Source organism: Nyctibius grandis, chromosome 1, assembly GCF_013368605.1.
Source record: "Nyctibius grandis isolate bNycGra1 chromosome 1, bNycGra1.pri, whole genome shotgun sequence".
Classification (NCBI taxonomy): domain Eukaryota; kingdom Metazoa; phylum Chordata; class Aves; order Nyctibiiformes; family Nyctibiidae; genus Nyctibius; species Nyctibius grandis.
In genome coordinates this window covers 19,905,358-19,926,385 of record NC_090658.1, presented here as the reverse complement: position 1 = coordinate 19,926,385, position 21,028 = coordinate 19,905,358, and the positions used below count along the sequence as shown (strand labels likewise).

The following is a 21,028-nucleotide window of genomic DNA, read 5'->3' as shown; positions in this document are numbered from 1 at the left end:
GCTCCCCACAGAATTCAATTCTACCCACACTGCCTTTACCCTTTACTGAGACTGGAAACATCACTTGCAGATGTGTTAGAAGTAATACATACCTAAACCTTTTCTTCCCAATTATTTACTACTCTCTACATTATGGTAGTAAGACTATTGCTATTACAGTCTGAAAGCTGAAAGACAGTTACCACAGAAGAGAAGTTCTAACTTAAGAGTTAACTGAACTGTATTATAACCATATAGTTACAGTAGTAAAGATGTAGATAAGCCTTTGTGAAATGTTTTAACAAAATTACATGTTCTTCTTAGGCTTAATGACACAACAGCAATAGACTTTCCACAGACAATCTGGCTAGCAACATGAGTAAACCCTCATTCCAGTTGTTTATCCTTTTTTAGGGGAAAAGCAAATCAAAACCAGGACCACATTTCAAAGAGGGCATTATATTAGCTGAAAACAAGTAGAGCACACTGATCAAATGAGAAAGTGAAGCCATAAGAGTGCCATCTGATAACATGTCCTTTACACACAAAAAATTTCAAGAGAGATTTGCAGAGCTCTTAATATGGAGCATCACTTTTTACTGAAGATAGATCTATCTACAATGCTTCTCTGAAAAGTACTTCAGGATTATAAATTTCAATTAATACAGCCTTCTATAGGAACAGACGGGAAATAAAAATAATAAAAGCCAGTACCGTAGAACAGAAAATATCAAAAGAAAAAAGCTTTTTAGAAGTCTGTCAAAAGAAGTGACATAAAAGACCTTTATCATGACAGCAGACTTGCACGCAAACACATCAAACAGATTTGTAATTAGCTTCTTGCTATTTGTTTTTAAACAAGAGGACTTTCAGCTAAAGCGATCCCTGCTCAGATTTAAGAACATACTGCAGAAAAGAGACGGACAAGTATGACCAATTTTGATGTCAAAACTTTCTTCAACATGTATAGCTAGTTTATCAAAGCTAGAATATGAATTATTCCCAAATTAGCAATCTGGTTCTGCTCACCTCTGCATAAACAAACTAAATGCAAAATATCAAAACAGAAAAAACTTCAATGCCAGTTAGACCCATCACGTTACAATATTTTCCCAGTTACCACTGAAAGCTATTAAGTGCATTTACACCATCAGTCTGGACCACTTCCTATTTATTCAAGGATACTGTTCCCTGCATCTGTACTGCTTGTGACCTAAATCGCTCCCAGCATCCCTTCTGGAAGGGAACAGCTAATCTCCTGGGAGTATTTTGATGGTAAAATAATCCAGGATTGCACCACAGGCAGCATGCCTGAGACAGCCCAAGGTCTTGTTTTTTTCACTTAACCCTGTCTGACAGCACTATCCTAGAAGACTTTGACATTTCACATACCAATATCCCAGACACACTACCTACAGCACTAGCCCATGTTGCCATGCAACAAGAGCGGGAATATGGCAACCAGAAAGTTTGTTCCCAGAACTCGGGTACATGATTGATACGTGGCTATTATTAAAAGGAACTGCATAAAAACCTATGTTAAAAATGCTACGGGTCTGAAAACTATCCCACTGGGCATGGGACAGGGTACAGTGGCTTCACACTGAAGGGAACGGCTTAGCTTGGAGGAGCGCCGACTCCTCCGGGGAGGAGGGGAACAGGGACTACTCCCTGAGGGCAGCTCAGTTATAACCAGTATTGCTACAGCTGAAAGTTAAACTACTAAAGGTTCCATAAATTTACACACTAAAAGCAGAAAATGAAGGTTTCTTTGCTAAAGAACTAATATAGTATAAAAGTGAACAAGCTTTCCAATACAATATTTTGACCTAGTGCATCCACATTTAGGAAGAAAAATTGTCTTTCTCCATGATGATTTAATTCTCTACTTCTAAAGGTTAATTAAAACTTCCTTCCTTGCTTGCTGCTTTTCTTCTTTATAATCATGCATCAAAAACTGAAGACACAACAGTCAATGGAAAATTAATTAGTCTGGTTGAAAATTAAAGCAGTGAATTCTTCCAGGGCTTCCCATCTGATTGTCAACTCTTATGACAGGACAATAGCAACTGCATTGTTTGAATGGGTGGAGATCATGAACAAGGGATCTAGCTACAATCAAAGTTTTTTACACAGGAAAGCTGCACTACTGAAAACTGCAAGCATACAAATGCTGCCCGAATGCAAGAGAGCGTCTTGACATTTAATTTCTCATCATTAGTGAGGAGTTACTACATACTTTAATTGAACAGCTGTTCACTTATAGTACCATACCTTCTCTGGATTTCCAATTCTTCTTGTGATGGACCATTTTGTACTTGAGGGGGAAGCTGTGAATTCTGTCGAGGCAATGTAGGACCTGAAAGTGAGGACAGACCATAAATTAACAATTTGAACTTTTACTTTTCAAAAAAGCACAAGATCAAGGAAAAACGCCAGCCATCACATGACATTACAAGAACTGTTTACTTCTGCTTTTTAAGCCAAACAAGCTCAACAACATAATACAGCAAATAAAAACGGCAACAAATGCTACCTTACATATTTGCAGCATGGATTTATTTCACATGGATGAAAAGGTTTCACAGAAATGCAAAATAAATTTTATATATGATGGGACTTAATAAAAGCTTTGAAAAGCACTCCAAGTCTGAGATTTTCTTAAAACAATGAACAAGTACTCTTGGAGGAACAGAAAAGGCTCAAAAAATTAAAACACTCACCTAAATAGAACACTGAGGGGGGGGGGGGGGGGGGGGGGAAGAACAGGAGAAAGAAAACATCAGAAGCTTATCACCATATCAAGAGAAGGAAGATAAAGTATGTTTCTACAGGTCACACCAAAATTTACTCAGATTTTAGCTCATCAACTTGGATCAAAGACCTTCCTTTGTGGATAGGCAAGTATTGTGTCCAAAGGAAAAGAGGCATATAGCAAATGTACAAACTGTGCATTTTGCTAAGCACAAAAAATGCCAAGGAGAAGGACATGCAAATTCATCTTCAACATTTACTGATGGGCAATTCTGAATCATACATCTTTCAAATAACTGTATATGCTAGATCTGTCTTCTAAAAACAAAGAGGCTTTTCCACTTTCCTCACAAGTGTATTTACAGCAAAAGATTATTTAAAAATAATTACAAGAAGTGAAGAACGAAGAAGTGTAGAATGGAATACAACACATCATGAATGTACTGTTTCTGTAAAAATGGGCAGTAAAACAGGAAATTTTTTAGACCATAGCTACACTTAAGATTATGAAATTTATAAGCAAGCAGAATTAAAAACAATAAAAATGTATCCAGTTCTGAAAAGTTCCCAATGCAAACAAGTAGTTTCTAGCTGATATTCCACCAAACTACTTAAGAGTGATGGAGTTGTAATGAGATCTCCCCCATCTCAAATATCAAAATGTAAACTTTGTTTGCCATCTGAACTTGTCAAAGTCATCCAAAAACATGAAGAGATCATGTGTGATATATTGATACATCAAGGACAGGCGATCTGCCTCGGACTCTGCAAACGAGTGCCCTGTTTAAAGGCTATACAAAAAGGTTCATTTACTCAAACCAGCATAGTATTGTTTCCACTGTGGTCATAAAGACAACAAATCCTGAAAATTATAAAAGTGTATACTAGCTACTGTATCCTACAGTTAAAAAGCAATGTGAGAACTTATTTCAAGAAGATAAAAGCAGGAAGTGTACTACAAAGGTTGTGTCGTCCTTATTTATTCTGTTCAGCAAGCGTTAGGTCCTCATACCTAAGTACACGATGTCACCCTGGCTGTACTATTTTTGCTTGGAGTATCTCCAAGAGATACCCACAGATATACATTGATATTATTTTTAATGCAAAAGATTTAACTGCAATGAAAATTAATAATTAAGTTATCAGTAAGTAGAAACATCTGTCATATTGCTCATCTACTTTTCTACTTTATAACTTCTGAAGTCGCAGGTCCTCCTCTGTCATCTCCCCTGCATGACAGGTGGTAGGTAGGCTTTTATGCCCATTAAGCCATGACCACAGCTCCCAGGCAGCCGGGCTGTTTGCTGTCTGCACCATGCTGCAGCCTTTCATGGACTTTTAGAAGTAGACACAATCTGGCAGCAGCTGTGTTGCTGCTTAAAGGTGCTATATACCACTACCGCTTGCCACGTCTAATACAGTCCTTTCCCCCAGATCAGCCATTTCTCAGTATGAAACACATTGACCTAAATATTAATAACAAAGAACAAAAATAAAAAGAAATGGTCATACTCTGGCCATTTACCGACTGAAACTATTTTGTACTGAAAATATATCAGGAATGAAAACCTCAAACTTCCACCCATTTAATCTTTAAGAGTATTTAACAGTCTTTTTGAACAGGGTATTATGCTGCACTAGCTGAGCGTGGACTGCCACTCTACAACCTTCTGCCAGTGTCCCCCCAACTCTTTTTTTTTGCTAGCACCACTGGAAACCAACCATGTAGCTTCACTTGCACTAGCTGTTCAAACCAGCCTAGCTATCAGAAATCCTGTTCTCATAGTCTCAGATTTCATTGTAGAGCACTCTCTGTCAGAAAATCACGTTCCCCGTAAATTCCATCAGCAAGCCAAGCTAGCGTAACCTGGCTAACCTACTCGAGTAAATTATGTGCTTCTTTCACAGCTATACATGCAAGACAGCCAAAAACTATCCCCTGCTAACAATTTAACATGGTGGTTCTAGTCCTTCTTATATATTTTTGCCATAAGGAAATGCAACCTGAGTATACCAAAGGCTTTCAAGAAAGCAAAGTTCAGCTATCAAGTCATTTGGCCTGTTCTCTGACAAATGCCTCTCTGCAAGCGTAGATTCTTAACAACCACCGTACTAATGGACATGGCAAGTTAAAGGTACATACCAGATGGAAAAGTATGTTTTATCCTATAAAACAAAGTTATGACAGCAAGCCAAAATGACTACTTCATTGCTAAAATACAACTGTCTGGACAGCGGGACAGATGGTATAATAAATAAATAAGGATGTAGCTAATAAAAAAAAAATATCTCAGTGGCTTTTGAACACTTCAAGATACTTCAGAAACATCAAGCCTCAAGAGAAATATTCACAGATATTTCTGGAAAAAAAATCTGATCCTTTTGCAGGATCACTTTATCTTCAGAGACCAGCACAAGCCACGTAAGAGACAAGGCTGAATGGTCTATTCAGTCTGAGGTTTAAGGAAAGTCTAACATCTTTCTTTTTCTAAAGAAAGCACAGACTGTGCACTCCATGGCACACTGACAGACAGGGGATATAATTTCATACTAATTTGTTCAGCAGCCATTCCAGTTTAAATGCTTTCTGTTTTTCATCTTATTCTCACCTTTGCATCACCCTTCCTCTATGACAGTTCAGGCAACTGTGTAGCAAGAGCTGGATTGGAAATCCAATGCATTAAAAATCCCAGGGGAAAAAGCCCTGCAAGAAGTGTTTTCACCAGCTAGATCAGGACCAGTTCTGGTTCTTCACACAGTCACACAGACAACTAACTATGCTGGCACAGCTCACAGAACGACATCAGACTGCTAGGGGCTGCTTGAGCCAAATTAAGCATCCCCAACATCACTCTCTTAAACCACAATCAGAGTTGTAGTTTATCAAACTCCTTAACTTCATTTTCACCTCCAATTGACTCCATATCTCCATTCAAGAGCTGAATTAATTCCAGTTGCACAATCCTATGAAAGTATAATTAGCAATCTGGAGATGGAAACACATGGTTTCTCCTCCCTCGATTCTTTTTCTTCATCAGTTCCTTCAATCTTTGCAATTATGTTGTCTGCTTTGGAGTTTCACAGAATCACCGAATAAGCTAGGCTGGAAGAGACCTCTGGGATCAGAGTTCAACCTTCGACCTAACACCGTGTCAACTAGACCATGGCACCAAGAGCAACATCTAGTCTTTTCTCAAACACCTCCAGTGATGGTGACTCCACCAAACTCTCCACTCTCTTTTAATGTCACCTGCCTTATACTAGCAGTGTTCACAAAGCACCTGGCTGACACTGAAGACATCACATTTCTGTGAGGTAATAGCCCTAAAAAACCCTGCGTATCTACTGCTCAAGATAGGAACAATACATGTACTACAGGTTATACAATGAGCTACCATGTGTATGTTCATTTAGCTGGACAGGCTTGCTCAGGAGCTGGTAACGTAAGGATTTGTGAAGTGTCTTTTTGGGGACTGCTGGCAGTCAGGTCACTTGAAATCTTCCTCAGAATCCCGCAGGCCCTTGGGTTCAAGAAAATCAAAACACACACAAAAAATCCACTCCTGTAATTACTGTACTGTTCAGAATACAGCATTAAAAGATAAAGAACAAAGCCTAGGGAGACTTGCTAACTAGCCTGCAGCACAAGCAAAACGGCACGACTCCTCTAGACTTGGACTTGTATTATGGACTTAGAAGGAAGACTATGATGGTCAAGAACTAGGGCATTAACAAGCAACAAAACTATTCTCTAGTACTTCTCTTTGGGTGAATCATCTTCCAGCTAAGACTTCTCATTCCTTCACATATCTACTTCCTCATACACAGCTACCATTTTTTAAGTACCTTCAGTAAGTACCTTACTCATCGCTTTGATTTATTTTAGCAGAGTGGTAACTATGTTGCATTTTCTACAGAGAACCTAAATGCTTTCCATTTCACTTCACAAGCACTTTTACCTGATCAAGGCAATAAAACGGGACAAGAATAACAAAAATATTCATTAAAATACATTTGAATTTAAGTAGAGATAAGCCTCCTGTCAATGCCAGCAGAGCCTTGGAAACCGAGTGCTGATAACCTGGGTGAAACGCTTGGCTCTGCCCTAGCTTGCTGGGTGACTTCGAGCAGGCTTGTGGTTTCCCCTCTCTGCTGTCCTTCTATGCATGTGGAGACAGAGACAAAGCTTTGACAGTAGAGTACTATGATTTCTTAATGAAACTACAATATCACAACCTTAAAAAAAGCAAGTATCGGAAGTTAAATATAATGATATCATCTACTGCAGGATATTTATTACTTCTTTTTCCCCGTTCTGTCAAAATATGTTTAAATAGTCATGATGACTGTCACTTTTTACATATAATACTAAAGAAATGAGCCTTTCTAACAAAGCTGTATTTCCACAACTATGCTTGTGATTCTATGACAACACCCTGTTTCTGAAAGACAGCAGATTTAATAGAGCTAAAACTTCTACTGGCAATATTTTTAAGACAATAATATGAAACCTCAAGAGAAAAATAAAATTAACATTCTGCAATGTTTATTAAACAAAACTTTATCCACAAAAATAATAATATACTTCTATGTATGTTTCCTACGCAGTCAAGACCAACTACCAAATTTTAATGACGTTCTTTGTGTCACCCACCCAAACTTTAATGCGTTCACTTGATACAACCCTAATCCTGAAGAACGACACAAATCAGAAATACCACACAGGTAACACTTAAAAGTGAGTATAACTCTGAAAACTTAACAACTCTCCCTTCACCTCCAAATACCATAACTAAAATTAATGATGCTTTCCATACTCTTTATGTGCAACTAAAATGGAACAGAAGTATTTTCTCCAATAAACAGTTAAAACTTCCTTTAGGTTAACGTTTTGGCATATAAATCAGGATTAGTTAATCAGGATTAGCTATTGTAGAATTTAGTATAACTACAAAAAAAATATTTAATCAACCCCACATTTAAAAGGAAAAGAAAAAGATTACTAGCAAAAACAGAGATATTATCCAACTTCAGACAACAGAGGTAATACTCCATCATGTTACTCCCATTCTGACAGGGAGTGTTGACAGCCTGTTCCAGAGGCTTGCCAAGAGTACAGGTACAGCATAAATACTTCATTGCAGTAGAATCATTTTTCTATCAAAACAAGTTTTAGCATGATATGAAGCACAACACTAAGAAGAGAAGCATTTGAGATCTCACCCTCTGCCCTGCATATAAATTTCTCATTTCAGTCTCCTATAGTCTCTACACATATTCCAATTAGTTAACCTCAGTTTTTGTTTCAGTTTGCATTTCCCAAAGATACTAAATTATTCAGTCTATGATATGAATAAGTGCATTCCCCTATCAGCAAGGATTTAATGAACTATCTTTGCTGTAAGAGAAAGGACTGCACATCACTACACAGCTATGGAAAAAGCATGCATCTTTTCCCCATAAAGGTTTGATTATTTAATAACTGGACAACCTAACTTCTAGGGTTACTAATAATTTCAAAGAAACTTAACCTCCATTTTTTTCCCCCCAAGATAAGACTAATAAAATAAAGAGACCCTGGAAACAAACAAAAAGTTTCTTTTTCCTCCTCCCCATTTTCCTACAAATTAAGTGTCATCTAAGGCAATATTAGAACAGCTTCACTGAAGCCATTCCTGTCCTTGCCTTTATATCCAGAATATCCCAAGATCTTGTCAAGAACCAATATATAACTGTTAAAAATTAGTACAAAACCCATCATGAATCTTACACACATGTAATTCTATTAGAAAGAATTAGAACAGGCTTATTTACGGTTGTATGACATCCTTCACTTCTTCTTTTGCCGCTTTTATCTTCTGCAATGAACAACTCAAAGTAACTCCTCAAATGCAAATTACACATATATAAATCTCATAATTAGTTTCTTATTCTCTTAGCAAGGCTTTCCTGGGACTGAAGACAGATGCCACACAAAACAACGGCAATTCCAGCTGAACTAGAAGGCACTTTTTGCAGCAAAACTCAGTATGATACCCCTTTGTTCCTCCCATCTCCCAACGCACAACTCCTCTACTTGCCCTTATTCCTTCAAAGGAATAATCCTTTTTCTCATACATCAGAGAATTTGCTCAGCCATCTAATTTCCCTTCATTGAGGCTTTTCTCTCATTCCAGAGTCACTTTGATTGCAACGCTGAGCTCTACTTTATGCAGATATGAAAATTTCCTTTGTAACACAATGCCAAACGTTCGCAGAAAGCAGTCATCTGTACTCTAGACAATTAAGACCAATTACTGAGTATCTGAACACACTACTCGCAGCCTTAAAGCCAGACATCCTCTTCAAACGACCTGTTAAACTGATGGCGTGTACTCGTCATTTGATGAAGGTGTACCTTTTGACCACCTCAGACAATTATTTAATGAGTAAATCTTTCAAAATTTTCCCAAGTTAGTGCCAGAAACAAATCTTGGTTTGTTTCTAAGCACATCTCCTAAACAGTATGGGGCAGGAACTTCTGGCATTTGTAGTGTACCTTAAAATTCCAGGAGAAAGTGCAGTCCTGCGTTGTTGTCTTTCTCTTCTGGATTTGCAGGTGGCCTACAATCTGCTCAACTAGCCAGCAGGAAAACAGGGTCTGGTTGAACAGCTACTAGCTAACACAATCATTCAAACCAAAACAGAGTGAAAACACTTTGACTTCTACATTGATTTAAATAGAGTTCCAGCATAAGAGAAATTAGGACAATCACATGATCAGCACTGCAAATCAGGGAGAGAAAAAACGCTAGAGACACAGCATATTTCACAATTTCGCTGAGAAATTGCCAGCTGCAGTAAAGCCTTTACTCTTCTCCAACTTCGAACACTCTTATTCTGAGCTCTGAACTCATTAGAAGGACGAAAAGCCCCTCACTGCATGCTCAGCGGAACAGGCACCCAGTGTCTTCGCCTCTGCTGCTGCAGATCCACTAAAGGGAGATCCTAAATTAATCAACCTCGAATTATGCTGGCAACACAACAGGTGAAGATGCCAACTGCAAGCAAACATCAATAACATTCCTCAAATATATGAAAGAGAAGGAGACCATATGATTTTTTTTTTTTAAAAGAGCAAGAGAACCCTAAGTAACAGCTGACTTGCAAACTGAAAGGATGTCCACAAAATAATCTTTAATATTCCTCAGGAGTCGTTTAGATTTCTGTGAACCTTTGCATAAAGCTTAAAAGTAATCTACAGCTTTATGAATTTCTGAACAGTATGCTCAGCTAACATTAAAACTGCTTGCCTTTTATGAATAAAATACAACTCAAAATAATCAAGCTAATAAAAGAAATTGCCAAAATGAGAAAACACAGCAGAAAATAAGGACACTGCAAGAATAAAACTTTAATTGTAAGTAATTCTAGACTAAAAGGGAAGTTATCTATATAGGATTTCTTTATTTTACTTGAGTAAAATGGAAATTCTGGAGATTCTATATGCTGTTTTAGATATACCAGGAAACACAGCAACTTATATAAAGTATTAGAGACAAGCTGTCCTCTTCAGGTACAGACTTTTGAAGCAGCATCATCAGAACACCAACTAGGACTGTATGTGTTAGAAATTTTTAGAAGTCCAGCAGCTAAACTGGAAGAAACCAAACTATCAACGCATAATGTATTGATCTTCATGTATCAACAGAAATTCCTTTCATAACATATACCCCCCAACACCTTTTCAAAAAAGGCTAATTTGTTTATAAAAAGGGGGACCAGCTGCAATTCATTTCCTAAAATGAAGAGCTAATATTAGAGCCTCAGAGCCAGTGACCTGTCTACATAAATATTCGGCTATGAGAGAGATGCTGGGGCGGGGGGGAGGGGAGCACAGGGAATGAACACCAAGGATTCATTTCTAGCTGCACTTTTAGGAAATTATACCAACTACAGAGGAAAGAAATGCATTCAATATTGAGCAAGGAGTCCAATTAGTTTGTTTCTAAACTGCAAGCTACTTAGCATCCTATTTCCATTATTGAAGCAGGCATGTTCAGAAAGATACTTGATCTCGTTTACTTCTTATGCTCATACAGGTCAGACAAATTAAGTAATACGTAGATCATACACTGACAAACCTCCCAGATGATAAAACTTAGGAACACTTGTTGAAAGTATTCTACACAGATACATTATGAACATTTATCTTTAAACATTGTCTGGAAATGGTAACAGGCTTACAAAGCGATTCTATATGCATAATTATGAATTTTTTCCACAAGCAGCAGTGGAAAACTACTCATCTTCAGACATCTGCTGAAGCGACGCTGCTAACATTAACTTTGTTTTTATTTCATCTTGAGGTAAGCTAGAGCACCTGTATGTCTGTGAAATAGGTAAGTGATAGCTAATCTTAAACAAGCCAAAGTCCTCCTTGGCTGACAGAAGTTACAGAAGAACAGTTATTTCCTCCTGTGCTGATGGTATCCACCATTAGCTTGTGATGCAGCTAATGCACTTTGACTTGTACCTACCACTACCAAGTCAAATCACAGGAAAGAGAAACAAAGCGACTGTCTTACAATTCAGAAAACTTAAGAGATTACAACCAGCCACTATCAAACATAATTATGCAACTCAATTCACGTCCTTGTCAGACCTACATCTCAAAGCCATTAAGAACAAACTAGGTAGACCACAGCACTGTAGCCAGCAGCCGAGGCATGATATTACAGTCATACTCAACTCTCATTTCATGAACCACACAAAAACCCACCTGAAAACAAAACCACCCCCCAATCATCAGGGATTAACAGGTATTAAATTGAGTGAAGCAGACAGACTCAAACTGAAGGGCCACTTCAGAGATCAGTGAGGAGACTACTGCCAGATTTGGAAGAAGTCACGATTTGGGATGAGTGGAGAACTTAATTCTAAGTACAGTGATTTTTAGACTCATTGCAAAGCTCAGCTCTCCTCCTCCTCCCTCCACCATTTAAAAATTACTGAAGTGATGCAACAGGAAGAAGAGTTATTTTCATTGAGCTGTTTCCTTCTGTGCAATTACATTCAATTCTAGGCTGTCTGAATGAAGTTTTGTATTACTAAAGTTACATTTAAAGAAACCCCTAAAAAATATTTTAGTTTTATCCAAGTCTTTACAAACTGAAGTGGCATCTTCGTTCAATAAAATTTCTACTACTGAAGAATATAATAATGTAGTTGTTCACCCACATATACCTTGCATAAAGCAGCAAGAGAACTAGTCATTAGACAAATCACAATAATCCATGAAATGAAAAAACAGATGCACTGAACAATTAAAAAATGAGCACTGTCATGCCTGTCGATGTCATTTTAGCCTCTCTAGTAGATCAGTTTTAGTGTTAGGAGGAGGAGTTAAATTAAATGATGAAAATATATATATATATATATGCGCATATATACACATATACACTTGTTTGAAACATGTACCGAACTCTTCAAGTACAGGTAATGGGAAACAATATAAAACCCTCAGACTTGTGGTAATCAGGCCTTTTCAGACTTTAACATCAAATGAGTAGAAACCAACATTTCGTGTGTTCCCAAATGTTGGCTGGGAGACAGATGATAAACAGTCAGAATGCAAGAAATGCTTACAATCAAGTAACCCTTAGGGAAATGAGAAGTGAGGGACTTAGAGGAGAAAATATCCAACTGGGAGGCAGGAGAATGGGATACTTAACTGGATTGCTTTAGCTAGCAAAAAAGATACCTTGTACCTCTAGCTACCCTTTATTTTTTTGGCCCCGAACGCTGCACAACAGCATAAGCACTGCAGAATATATCATCCTTCTTGGTCTAGATAGCTTAGTTTCGAAAGGTAAGTCTTGAAAGAACTATCAGAATGAAAAGCAGCCTGATAAAGTCACCCTTTTTTGCTGTGGTTGAGACAGCCACTAGTAAGGTTATCTACAGCCTTTCTCTCTACAAGAGAAAGAAAACTGGCAGAAAAGTGCTCTCTCTTGTTACATGGGTGATCTTTAAAGTTTAATGAGAACAAAAGAATTCTATTTGGTTACAAGAACACAAAAGCCTCTTGAAGTCTTATAAAATAAAAACTCCTTCTGTGTGTGTCCCAGTGTTATACTGATCAATTTGCTGTAGAGCCTATCTAGAATATATTACAAACACCACCCAAAGACTGAAAGCCACTAAGTGTTCCACCAATGGTTTAAACCCTGTATGCCATCCTGTTCTCCACCTAAAAGAGAACAAATTAAATGACAGATCTGTGGTCTAAATTACATGTGCTCATCTGAATGCTACCCCTGGATCCAAGGTCTCCAAGCTAGAAAACTCTGTATGGTAAGAACATTATCTTACAGTCAAAGAGGATGACCTGCATTCCAAAGTTCAGAGGAAAAAAACCTAATGTTTTTATAATAAACCAGTACTCATTGAGAAGAAAAAATACCGATATACATTAAGAACACTGGATGTCTCTAGAAATCCTGAAAACTACCCTGATTAAGAGGTATGTGTTTCTTGGTCAGGTGTTTTGGGTTTGTTTTCTTAAAAAAAAAAAAAACACAAAAAAAGGCAGTCAGCAAGTTTCTATATGTAACAGATAACATGAAAATCTATTTACTTGTTAGGAATTGCATTTACACAGATGGCAGTCAAGTTGAGAATCACTATTAAGAAGCAGTAATTAGGTAGACAAAGCACCCGAATAATTAAAATGGCTAGAGGCTGAATCGTGATTAGAAACAAGGCTTATTGACTTTTATGCATAAACATTTGAATTTTTTTCATCTCTATTTTTGAACAATCTTAAAAAAAAAAAGTTAAGAGACACTTACCAGCTTCCTGTGAATTTAATACTTCTAAGGCATGCATCATGGCACTTGCGAAGACATTGGCATCTTCTTTGCTGCCAAAATTCAGACCATACACCTGCCTAGCATCACGCCACTGGTGGAAGGTCTGTGTAGCTTGATTGTACTTCAGCCCTTTTGGAATGGCACAATTTATTACCACCTATAATCATTAAAAAAAAAAAAGTTATGTTTAAAATTGCTATTTCATCACAAGTTTCAGCTTCACGGTGATTTCATTCCCTAACCATGTGGGTTAATTCCAGTCCCACTATCCACAAGATCACAATGTTGAAGCACATAGACATTTCAATTTTAATTCCAATGTCGCATAAAATCAGTGATGAGACTACACAAAGGGATTAATGAGATATTTTGTGTCTACTTTTGTAGCTTAAGCATTCTCACTTCAAATGATGATGTGACGTTTTGTAACAGCAATGTAGTAATATCAACAGTTCTGGTTTTTAGTAGCAGACTACTTGATATGAATATGCATTTGGATTTCAGAAACTCAGTTTTCCATTAACTTCACAGGGTACTTGCTAGAATTACGTTTTTTAACCAAGTTATCTTCCCACTGTGGCTGCTGCACCCCTTAGCTTGCCGTGCTTTCAGTAGCAGTTTATGTGGACTTCTACTATGCATCACAAGGTATCATTTTGTAAGATCGTTATGGCTCACATAAAAGGTGATAAATTCAAGCTAGTAGGACAACCGTCTATTACAAGCCATCCAGTAAGAAGATCCCATTGCACTTGGATAACTATATCCTCTCACCTTTTTCCACTGAATAATGGGAGAAAAAAAAAACAGGTTTGTTCTCTGATGAATGTACACAGATCATTTATTCTTGGAATAAGTGTTTAACTACAGATCACAGAGGAGATTATCAGTCTCTGCTTCACGTGTGTGATAAATGACCAAGAACAGACCAAAAGAATTTCATGAAATGCTGGGAGAGAGGGAAATACATATAGAAGCTTTCCTCAAACAAAAAGATTAGATCTTTAACCCCACCCCAAGTATCACAAGGCAGAGCATATTTCAAGAGTGTTAAGTTTGCCATTTAATCAAGATCTAATAACTTCATCAAGGAAATCAAGATGTAATCCTTGTTGCTCCCTTCTCAACCTCTCAAAGTGGTAGATGATCAGCATTACCAAATGTCAGAAGGTTTTTTCTGAATGAACTAATCTGTGGAAATGAGAAACCATGCATCCAACTTTTCATAATATAGGAAGAGCTACAAGAGAATTGCTGGTACCTACGTAGACTGCAAATAAGAGCAGAGAGTAGCAAAGAAAAAGTTCTTAGGTTGACACTTTGCCTTAAAGAGAATCAGATGACCTCTGTGTAAACGACTAGACTTTCTATCTGTCTGTGGAAGGAATGGTAAAGAGCACACAAGGACTATCAACTTGCATGCATGTAAAGTGCTTAGTTTATGGGGGAAAAGCCATAATACAGTTTTGCTGCTTCAGTTCAAAACAAAAGTAAATTTATTATTTACAGTTCCCATAATTTTACTGAAGACCTATTTCTTAATGTTAAAAACAATCACAAAAATAGCTTAAGATTCCTATTCCACATTTGCAGAGATTCGCTTACCTGATGATCCTGAATCTTCCTGCCCACTACTCTGAATGTGTTGTTGCCTGTGTGATGATATATATGAACTCTGCTGAATCCAGTTGATCCACCAGCTGGTACCCATTTCTTATTGGCATCATCGTAGACCATTACAGCAGCTCGTGCTTGGCAGATACTCTGTTCACTGTTAAAATACAAGTATTTTAGAGTAGAACATAAAATTAGTTAAGGCAAATCATCATCTTTTTGGTTAACTTTTTTTTTTAAACTCAAAATGTTAAAGTCATACTCACTGCAACTTGCTGAAACATCCACCTTTCTAAATACAAAACTGCTAGCACTTTGACTTTTGGTTAAAGGTGTTCATTCTGAAAAGTTGTGATCAAGACAAAGAGGCCTAACTACTAATGAAAGAGATCAGGAAGAGATTTACTACTTTTTTTTTTGCACTTCTCCCCTTGCAGGTTTTCTTCCCCTCTTTCTCCTCACCACCAGCCATGAAGTTTAATTAAATGCCATAACCATATACAAAGTTTTCTGCAAAGACTGGCCAACAAAGAATCTGGAGTCACACTAGCTTCATACAGTTTACATTTTCCAGTAGAAATTACTCCTACAAGAAATGAGCATTGGAAAGCCCTTGCTCTTTTTAACATACATAGAAGAAAACACACAGAGGATGAAGTTCAGCACAAAAAATTTACCTGCTCATAAATGAAATGCTTTTTGGTTTTGACATATTTTACAACAGTTGACACCTAGAAAATGTAACATTTTCTCCCTGAGAAAAGGTTCTATTGATTATTGAAAAGCGCAATTTCATCAGTAGCTAATCCCGATTATGGCCGTCATCCAGAAGCTAAAGTACAGCCTAAAGTTAAAAGGGAGCACATCATGAACGTCATCATATTAGAAATACAAGAAAGCAGAACATACCATAAACACACTATTTATTAGGAGAGGAGAGGATGATACTACGCAAGTTGTCTTTACGGGAAATGTCCAGATGCAGACAGGAAATAAAAATAGAAAGGAATGATTTCTTATCAGTAAGTCAAATTCTCTGAACATGCCACTCCAGCACATCCAACATTATAGAAAGCACATGATGTCTGGCTTGCAAGGAATGTGGCCTGCCATTTGGAAAACTGAGAGGCTAAAGAGACATGCATTCTTCATAAATTACAGATGGAAAGTAATGAAATATTTCTTCATATTTTATGAACAAGGGATGACTCCCTCCCCGTCTGTGTTGGTTTTTTTTTTTGTGGGTTTTTATTGTTTAGTTGGTTGGTTTGGGTCAGGGGCTGGGGGGGTGGGGGGTGTCTGTGTGTGTGTTTGTTGGGGTTTTTTTTAAAAGACCATGCTGAATTTCCCAATATCTTATTTCCATCTCCCAGCACAGGAAAATTCAGCAGTGTATCCAGCTGTTTTGTTAACTTTCAATACTGACATTTTTGGGAAAACATAGCATCAATTTCTAGCACACTTTCCATGGCACTCCAACAATTTTCAAGGCTAGGGGAGAAGAGAGAATACTGAGATCATCTCTCTTATGCATGGGAGAGATTCAAGATCAGATGAGCAACTATATTCTTAATTTTAAAAACACACATGTTCTAGTCTCATCACCTATTCAACCACTAGATCAGAGTGGGATAACCACCTCTAATTAGACCATCCTTTTTCTAGCCAGAAATTAGTTCAATACAGGGATAGTAAAATTATAATATATATATATATATACAGTACTTCTTTTCTAAGCATAGTTCATCTTATACTTTACAATATAGACTGAAAGGACCACGTTTGATCCAAGAAGAAAGATTAGATGCAAAGACAATAAAATTAGTTACAAGTTTCAGGTGTTTCACAGTCCCAATTAAGAACATGCCACAGGTAAATAAGAATGTTTCCTCATCTGAGGACAATGCCAAGAACCTACTGGATTTGTTTATTTTTAGACTATTTTGGCACACAACTGTCTTAAAGTTCAAACCCAGAAACATTCTGTACTGTTCACAAAGTACAGAACAAACAGCAGTGGTTTTTCTAAAATGCATAACAGTATTACAGAAAACTTCTGTAAAATTTCTGAACCTGAAGTAAGTTTTTGCTACATTTGAATTTGGATCAATCACAGGCATGATAAACCACAGGTGACAGGACCTAGGTACTGATTTGGAAGCAGAGCCATGTGGTTTGCAGGGTTCTTGCCAAAAAATAACTTCATCTCAATTGTGACAGACGGATAAAAAATATCATTTAGATTCTATTAAAATTTGATACTATGAGTATAAGCTAATATGTTCCAATTACAACGAAGGTAGAACCAGAGTGACTCAGTAATGGTACAGTGATCACAAGACTTAATTAATAGGACAGACCGTCAAGTTCAGACGTTCTTACTCAGAGCGTTCTTGTTCTTTGCCCTGCCATGTCCTTCCACAGGCCTAAGGTTTTCTAAAAGCTCTGGTTTTACATGATTTTATTTAACATAACAAGGAATAAAAACCTGCTCATTTTAGAACTATTTGGTATTCAAGTGGCACAATTCACAAGCGCAAATAAGATGACCTTGAGTAGAATTTCTAGCTTTTCTTTAACAACTGTTAAACTATTTTTAGCTCCACTTCTCAGGCTATGCCTTATAACTAGAAATATTACCCAAGTCTAGCACTCAAACATTTCATGCTCCATTTAAAATAAAAGAATTTTCTTAATAGCAGGGGATTATTCTTAACTATATAAAGATACAAGATGATTCACATACTTTAAAAAAATGACAAATACAAACAATTTCCAGTTGACCTATTCAATCATTACACAATAAGCCTTCTGCCTTCATTTCACACAAATCCTATAACTAAAATGTTAACGTTCCAAGTCTATAATTTTCATATCCAGGTACCAATTTGAAGGTGACACGCTCCCCTCCTGACAACAGTTCCCACCACTCATCACTTTGTTTATCAGACTGCAGCAGAAAGATGGAAAAATGAAGCTATCACTATCAGAAACAAATTAAACCATCACAGCGTGGTCGCCTTTTTCCAGGGTTCAATAATTGCACATTACTAGATGTAGGGGAGACTAATTCAATTTCTTTCTCTTAGTAAAAAGTTCTGCACTCCAAAGTGATTACTTTTTGTTTTGAAGAAAAGCATGGAGGGAGGAGCTTTAGCAAAGAAAAATCTTTAGGTCTGCTCTTCAATGAACATTTGATAGTTTAATATTTGAATATAGTATATAGTATATTACAGCAATTAGACACCCTAAGTCTCAAAAAAAATTTCACTTTTTAAAATTAAGATGCATACCTAAACTCTACTAATCTCAAAGGGTTACACCCAATCTATCTTTGACGGGTCTAATGAAAACCAAGGTTAGTCTTCTTTCCATGATCCACCTTTTCCTACGAAAATGCCGAGTTTAACATATAGACCGTTACTAGAACCTGAGCCAGTGCCCTTTACATTCCTCTACTGTATGTGAACTTAAACTTCAGTTCAAAAGAGCAGGAGCGAAGTGAATCAGAATAGTGTCATTTACCATATTTCTTGCTCTTCAAGCTTATTACACATCCCTGCTGTACTTCTAACAGGAGACAGGTCTTCAATGATCTCAGTGTTTATACATGAACTCTTCACAGTCCACAGGGTTTTCTGCAATAGACATGTCCCTAGGACTGCAGAAACTGACCATAAGATGTTAGAAGATGACTTACTTCATTCACTGCACCAGAATCACTTTGGTCTGATCACAACTGCCTTTTTTACTGACAAACTACTTCAGCACTAGTGGGAAATAAACAAATTGTTTACAGTCATGTTGCAAGAGAAAAGGAAAAGGGTCTTCATCTATTTGCCATGTCATCAGGCCTTCAAAAGCATCCTACAGGGTTTACTTGCCTGTCTACAAATTTTTCATTTTTCTAGTATGCCGTACTGGTTTAATGGTTCCAGAAACCATCGCACTTGCATTAGCCTACACCTTCCCAACATGAGAGCTCATTAGGGGATGCAGGAGAATGAGCAAAGGGATCCATCTCCAGCTTCAAATGCTACTGCCAAAACACACAGCTGCTCAAAGAACTGATTGCTAACTTATTAGGGCAGTGGGCTGGGGAACTAAAGAGATAATCCAAATATTAACTAAGAAAAATTAAGAAATTGTCTGTTTCGAAGTAAACTTACCAAACTAAGTATATGAAATTATACGCAGAAAAAGGCAAATTCATAAAAGGGAACATTCATGCAAAACAGTGCTTACCAAATCTTAGGAAACAAAGTGTACAAGCTCTCTTCCCCAAATCTAAAGCTTGACAAATAGCTGGATAAATACGTTAGGAGTTCTTCCCTAGACAAAGATGTAATGCTCTGATTGTTAAAGCCAACCATTATCCTGGCTGAGTCCACCTACAGTAATACCATATAAAGCCAAAGACAGGGTGGTTGGTTTTCATTTGGGGTGGAAGAGTGGGGGGAGGTCTGGCACTCAAAAGGCACACACAAAAAAACCCACAGTAGTAATGACTCATAAGCAGATTATTCTTATGGGAGAATACACTTTCCTCCTCCAGTAATGAGATCATGGGGAAAGCTCAAAAACCATAGCAAACTGAACCCTAACAGACACCACTCTTTCGTCCAAATGGAATGTGTTCTTTCTTTCACATCCCAAGTCCTTCAGCTCAGTGCACAGTGACACCAATGCGTAGTCTGCTGATCTAAGCCTTTTTTTTTTTCTCTCTCCCCAAAAAGTGGGTGCTTGGTTTTCCTCTCTCAAGAACTAAAAAGGATAAACAGACTTAAATGATCAAACTCATATGGAAAACAGCATGATTGCAGCCACAGAAAAGATCATTTAAATATACTAACAAGAGCAAGGAAAAAGCTGTGATTGCTCCAATTCTCAACCTTTAGTATTTTTGTCAGTGACGTAACAATCAGGTTTTTTGAAAAATCGTATCCTGCTACCACTTCTTCTGGTGATTCAGGGTTTTTTGGGCTGGTATGTTCTCAGTTTACAGAAACGTAACATACAGAATCACAGAATCAATCAGGTTGGAAGAGACCTCTGGGATCATCGAGTCCAACCATTGCCCTGACACCACCATGTCAACTAGACCATGGCACTAAATGCCATGTCCAGTTTTTTCTTAAACACATCCAGAGATGCAGTCTCTGTGGGCCAGAAAGGAATGGAAAGAGATGCCAATTCATCAAACACCTGTTTAGGATTTTCAAACCATGTGGCACAAAGCTAGAAAGAAAATCAAAACATTTCTAATACTAATGTCTTAAAATACACGTTTTCAAAAAGCAGCCAAATGCTGGTCCAGATATCAAGTTTTATGTCTTGGCAGTGGTGTTTTGTAAGATGATTTTCCTGGCTTGTTCCTGAATCCCAACTGGCACACCACAGTGAAAATGTGTGATTAAAAAAAATACAGGGTACTGTACCACTACTGTCTAGTAACTAAAACAGACACTTTGTAGAAAAAGTTGTCATGTATTCTAAGCTGCTCATTTGGCTTAACTCAATAGTTAACCTACTTTCTAGCATCTTAAAGTTAACGTAAAAACGTTTCAAATGTCCTCAAATACGCTCCTCACATTCCGGTCTGCTCAGAACCTGACTGCACTCAACTACATAGATTAATATGTGGTTTTGGGAATAGAGGAAGGGTTTGGATTTGTTGTTTCTGGGGGGAGGTGGAGGGGCGGTGAGTGGGAGGAGAGGAAGAGCTTTGGGTCACTTAAGTTTTTAACTCATACTCCACTGCTTTAATTTTACTCATTCTTTGAACTTCAGCACTTTAGCCAAAAGCAAATCTCAGAGGAAGCTGAGTA

At 37.5% G+C, this 21,028-nt stretch overlaps 1 protein-coding gene across 7 annotated transcripts in view; it reads right to left on the bottom strand.

Moving 5' to 3' along the window:
• ENAH (ENAH actin regulator) overlaps nucleotides 1-21,028 on the bottom strand; it is a 101,991-nt gene that overhangs the window by 37,574 nt on the left and 43,389 nt on the right. For all 7 annotated transcript variants that reach the window (XM_068399425.1, XM_068399419.1, XM_068399434.1 and 4 more), the window contains exons 2-4: nucleotides 15,192-15,357; nucleotides 13,566-13,743; nucleotides 2,254-2,338 (exon numbers count right to left, since the gene is read on the bottom strand). In XM_068399425.1, coding sequence (XP_068255526.1) covers nucleotides 2,254-2,338; nucleotides 13,566-13,743; nucleotides 15,192-15,323 — 395 coding nt within the window. In that variant the 5' untranslated portion in view covers nucleotides 15,324-15,357. The remainder of the gene's footprint in view (nucleotides 1-2,253; nucleotides 2,339-13,565; nucleotides 13,744-15,191; nucleotides 15,358-21,028) is intronic.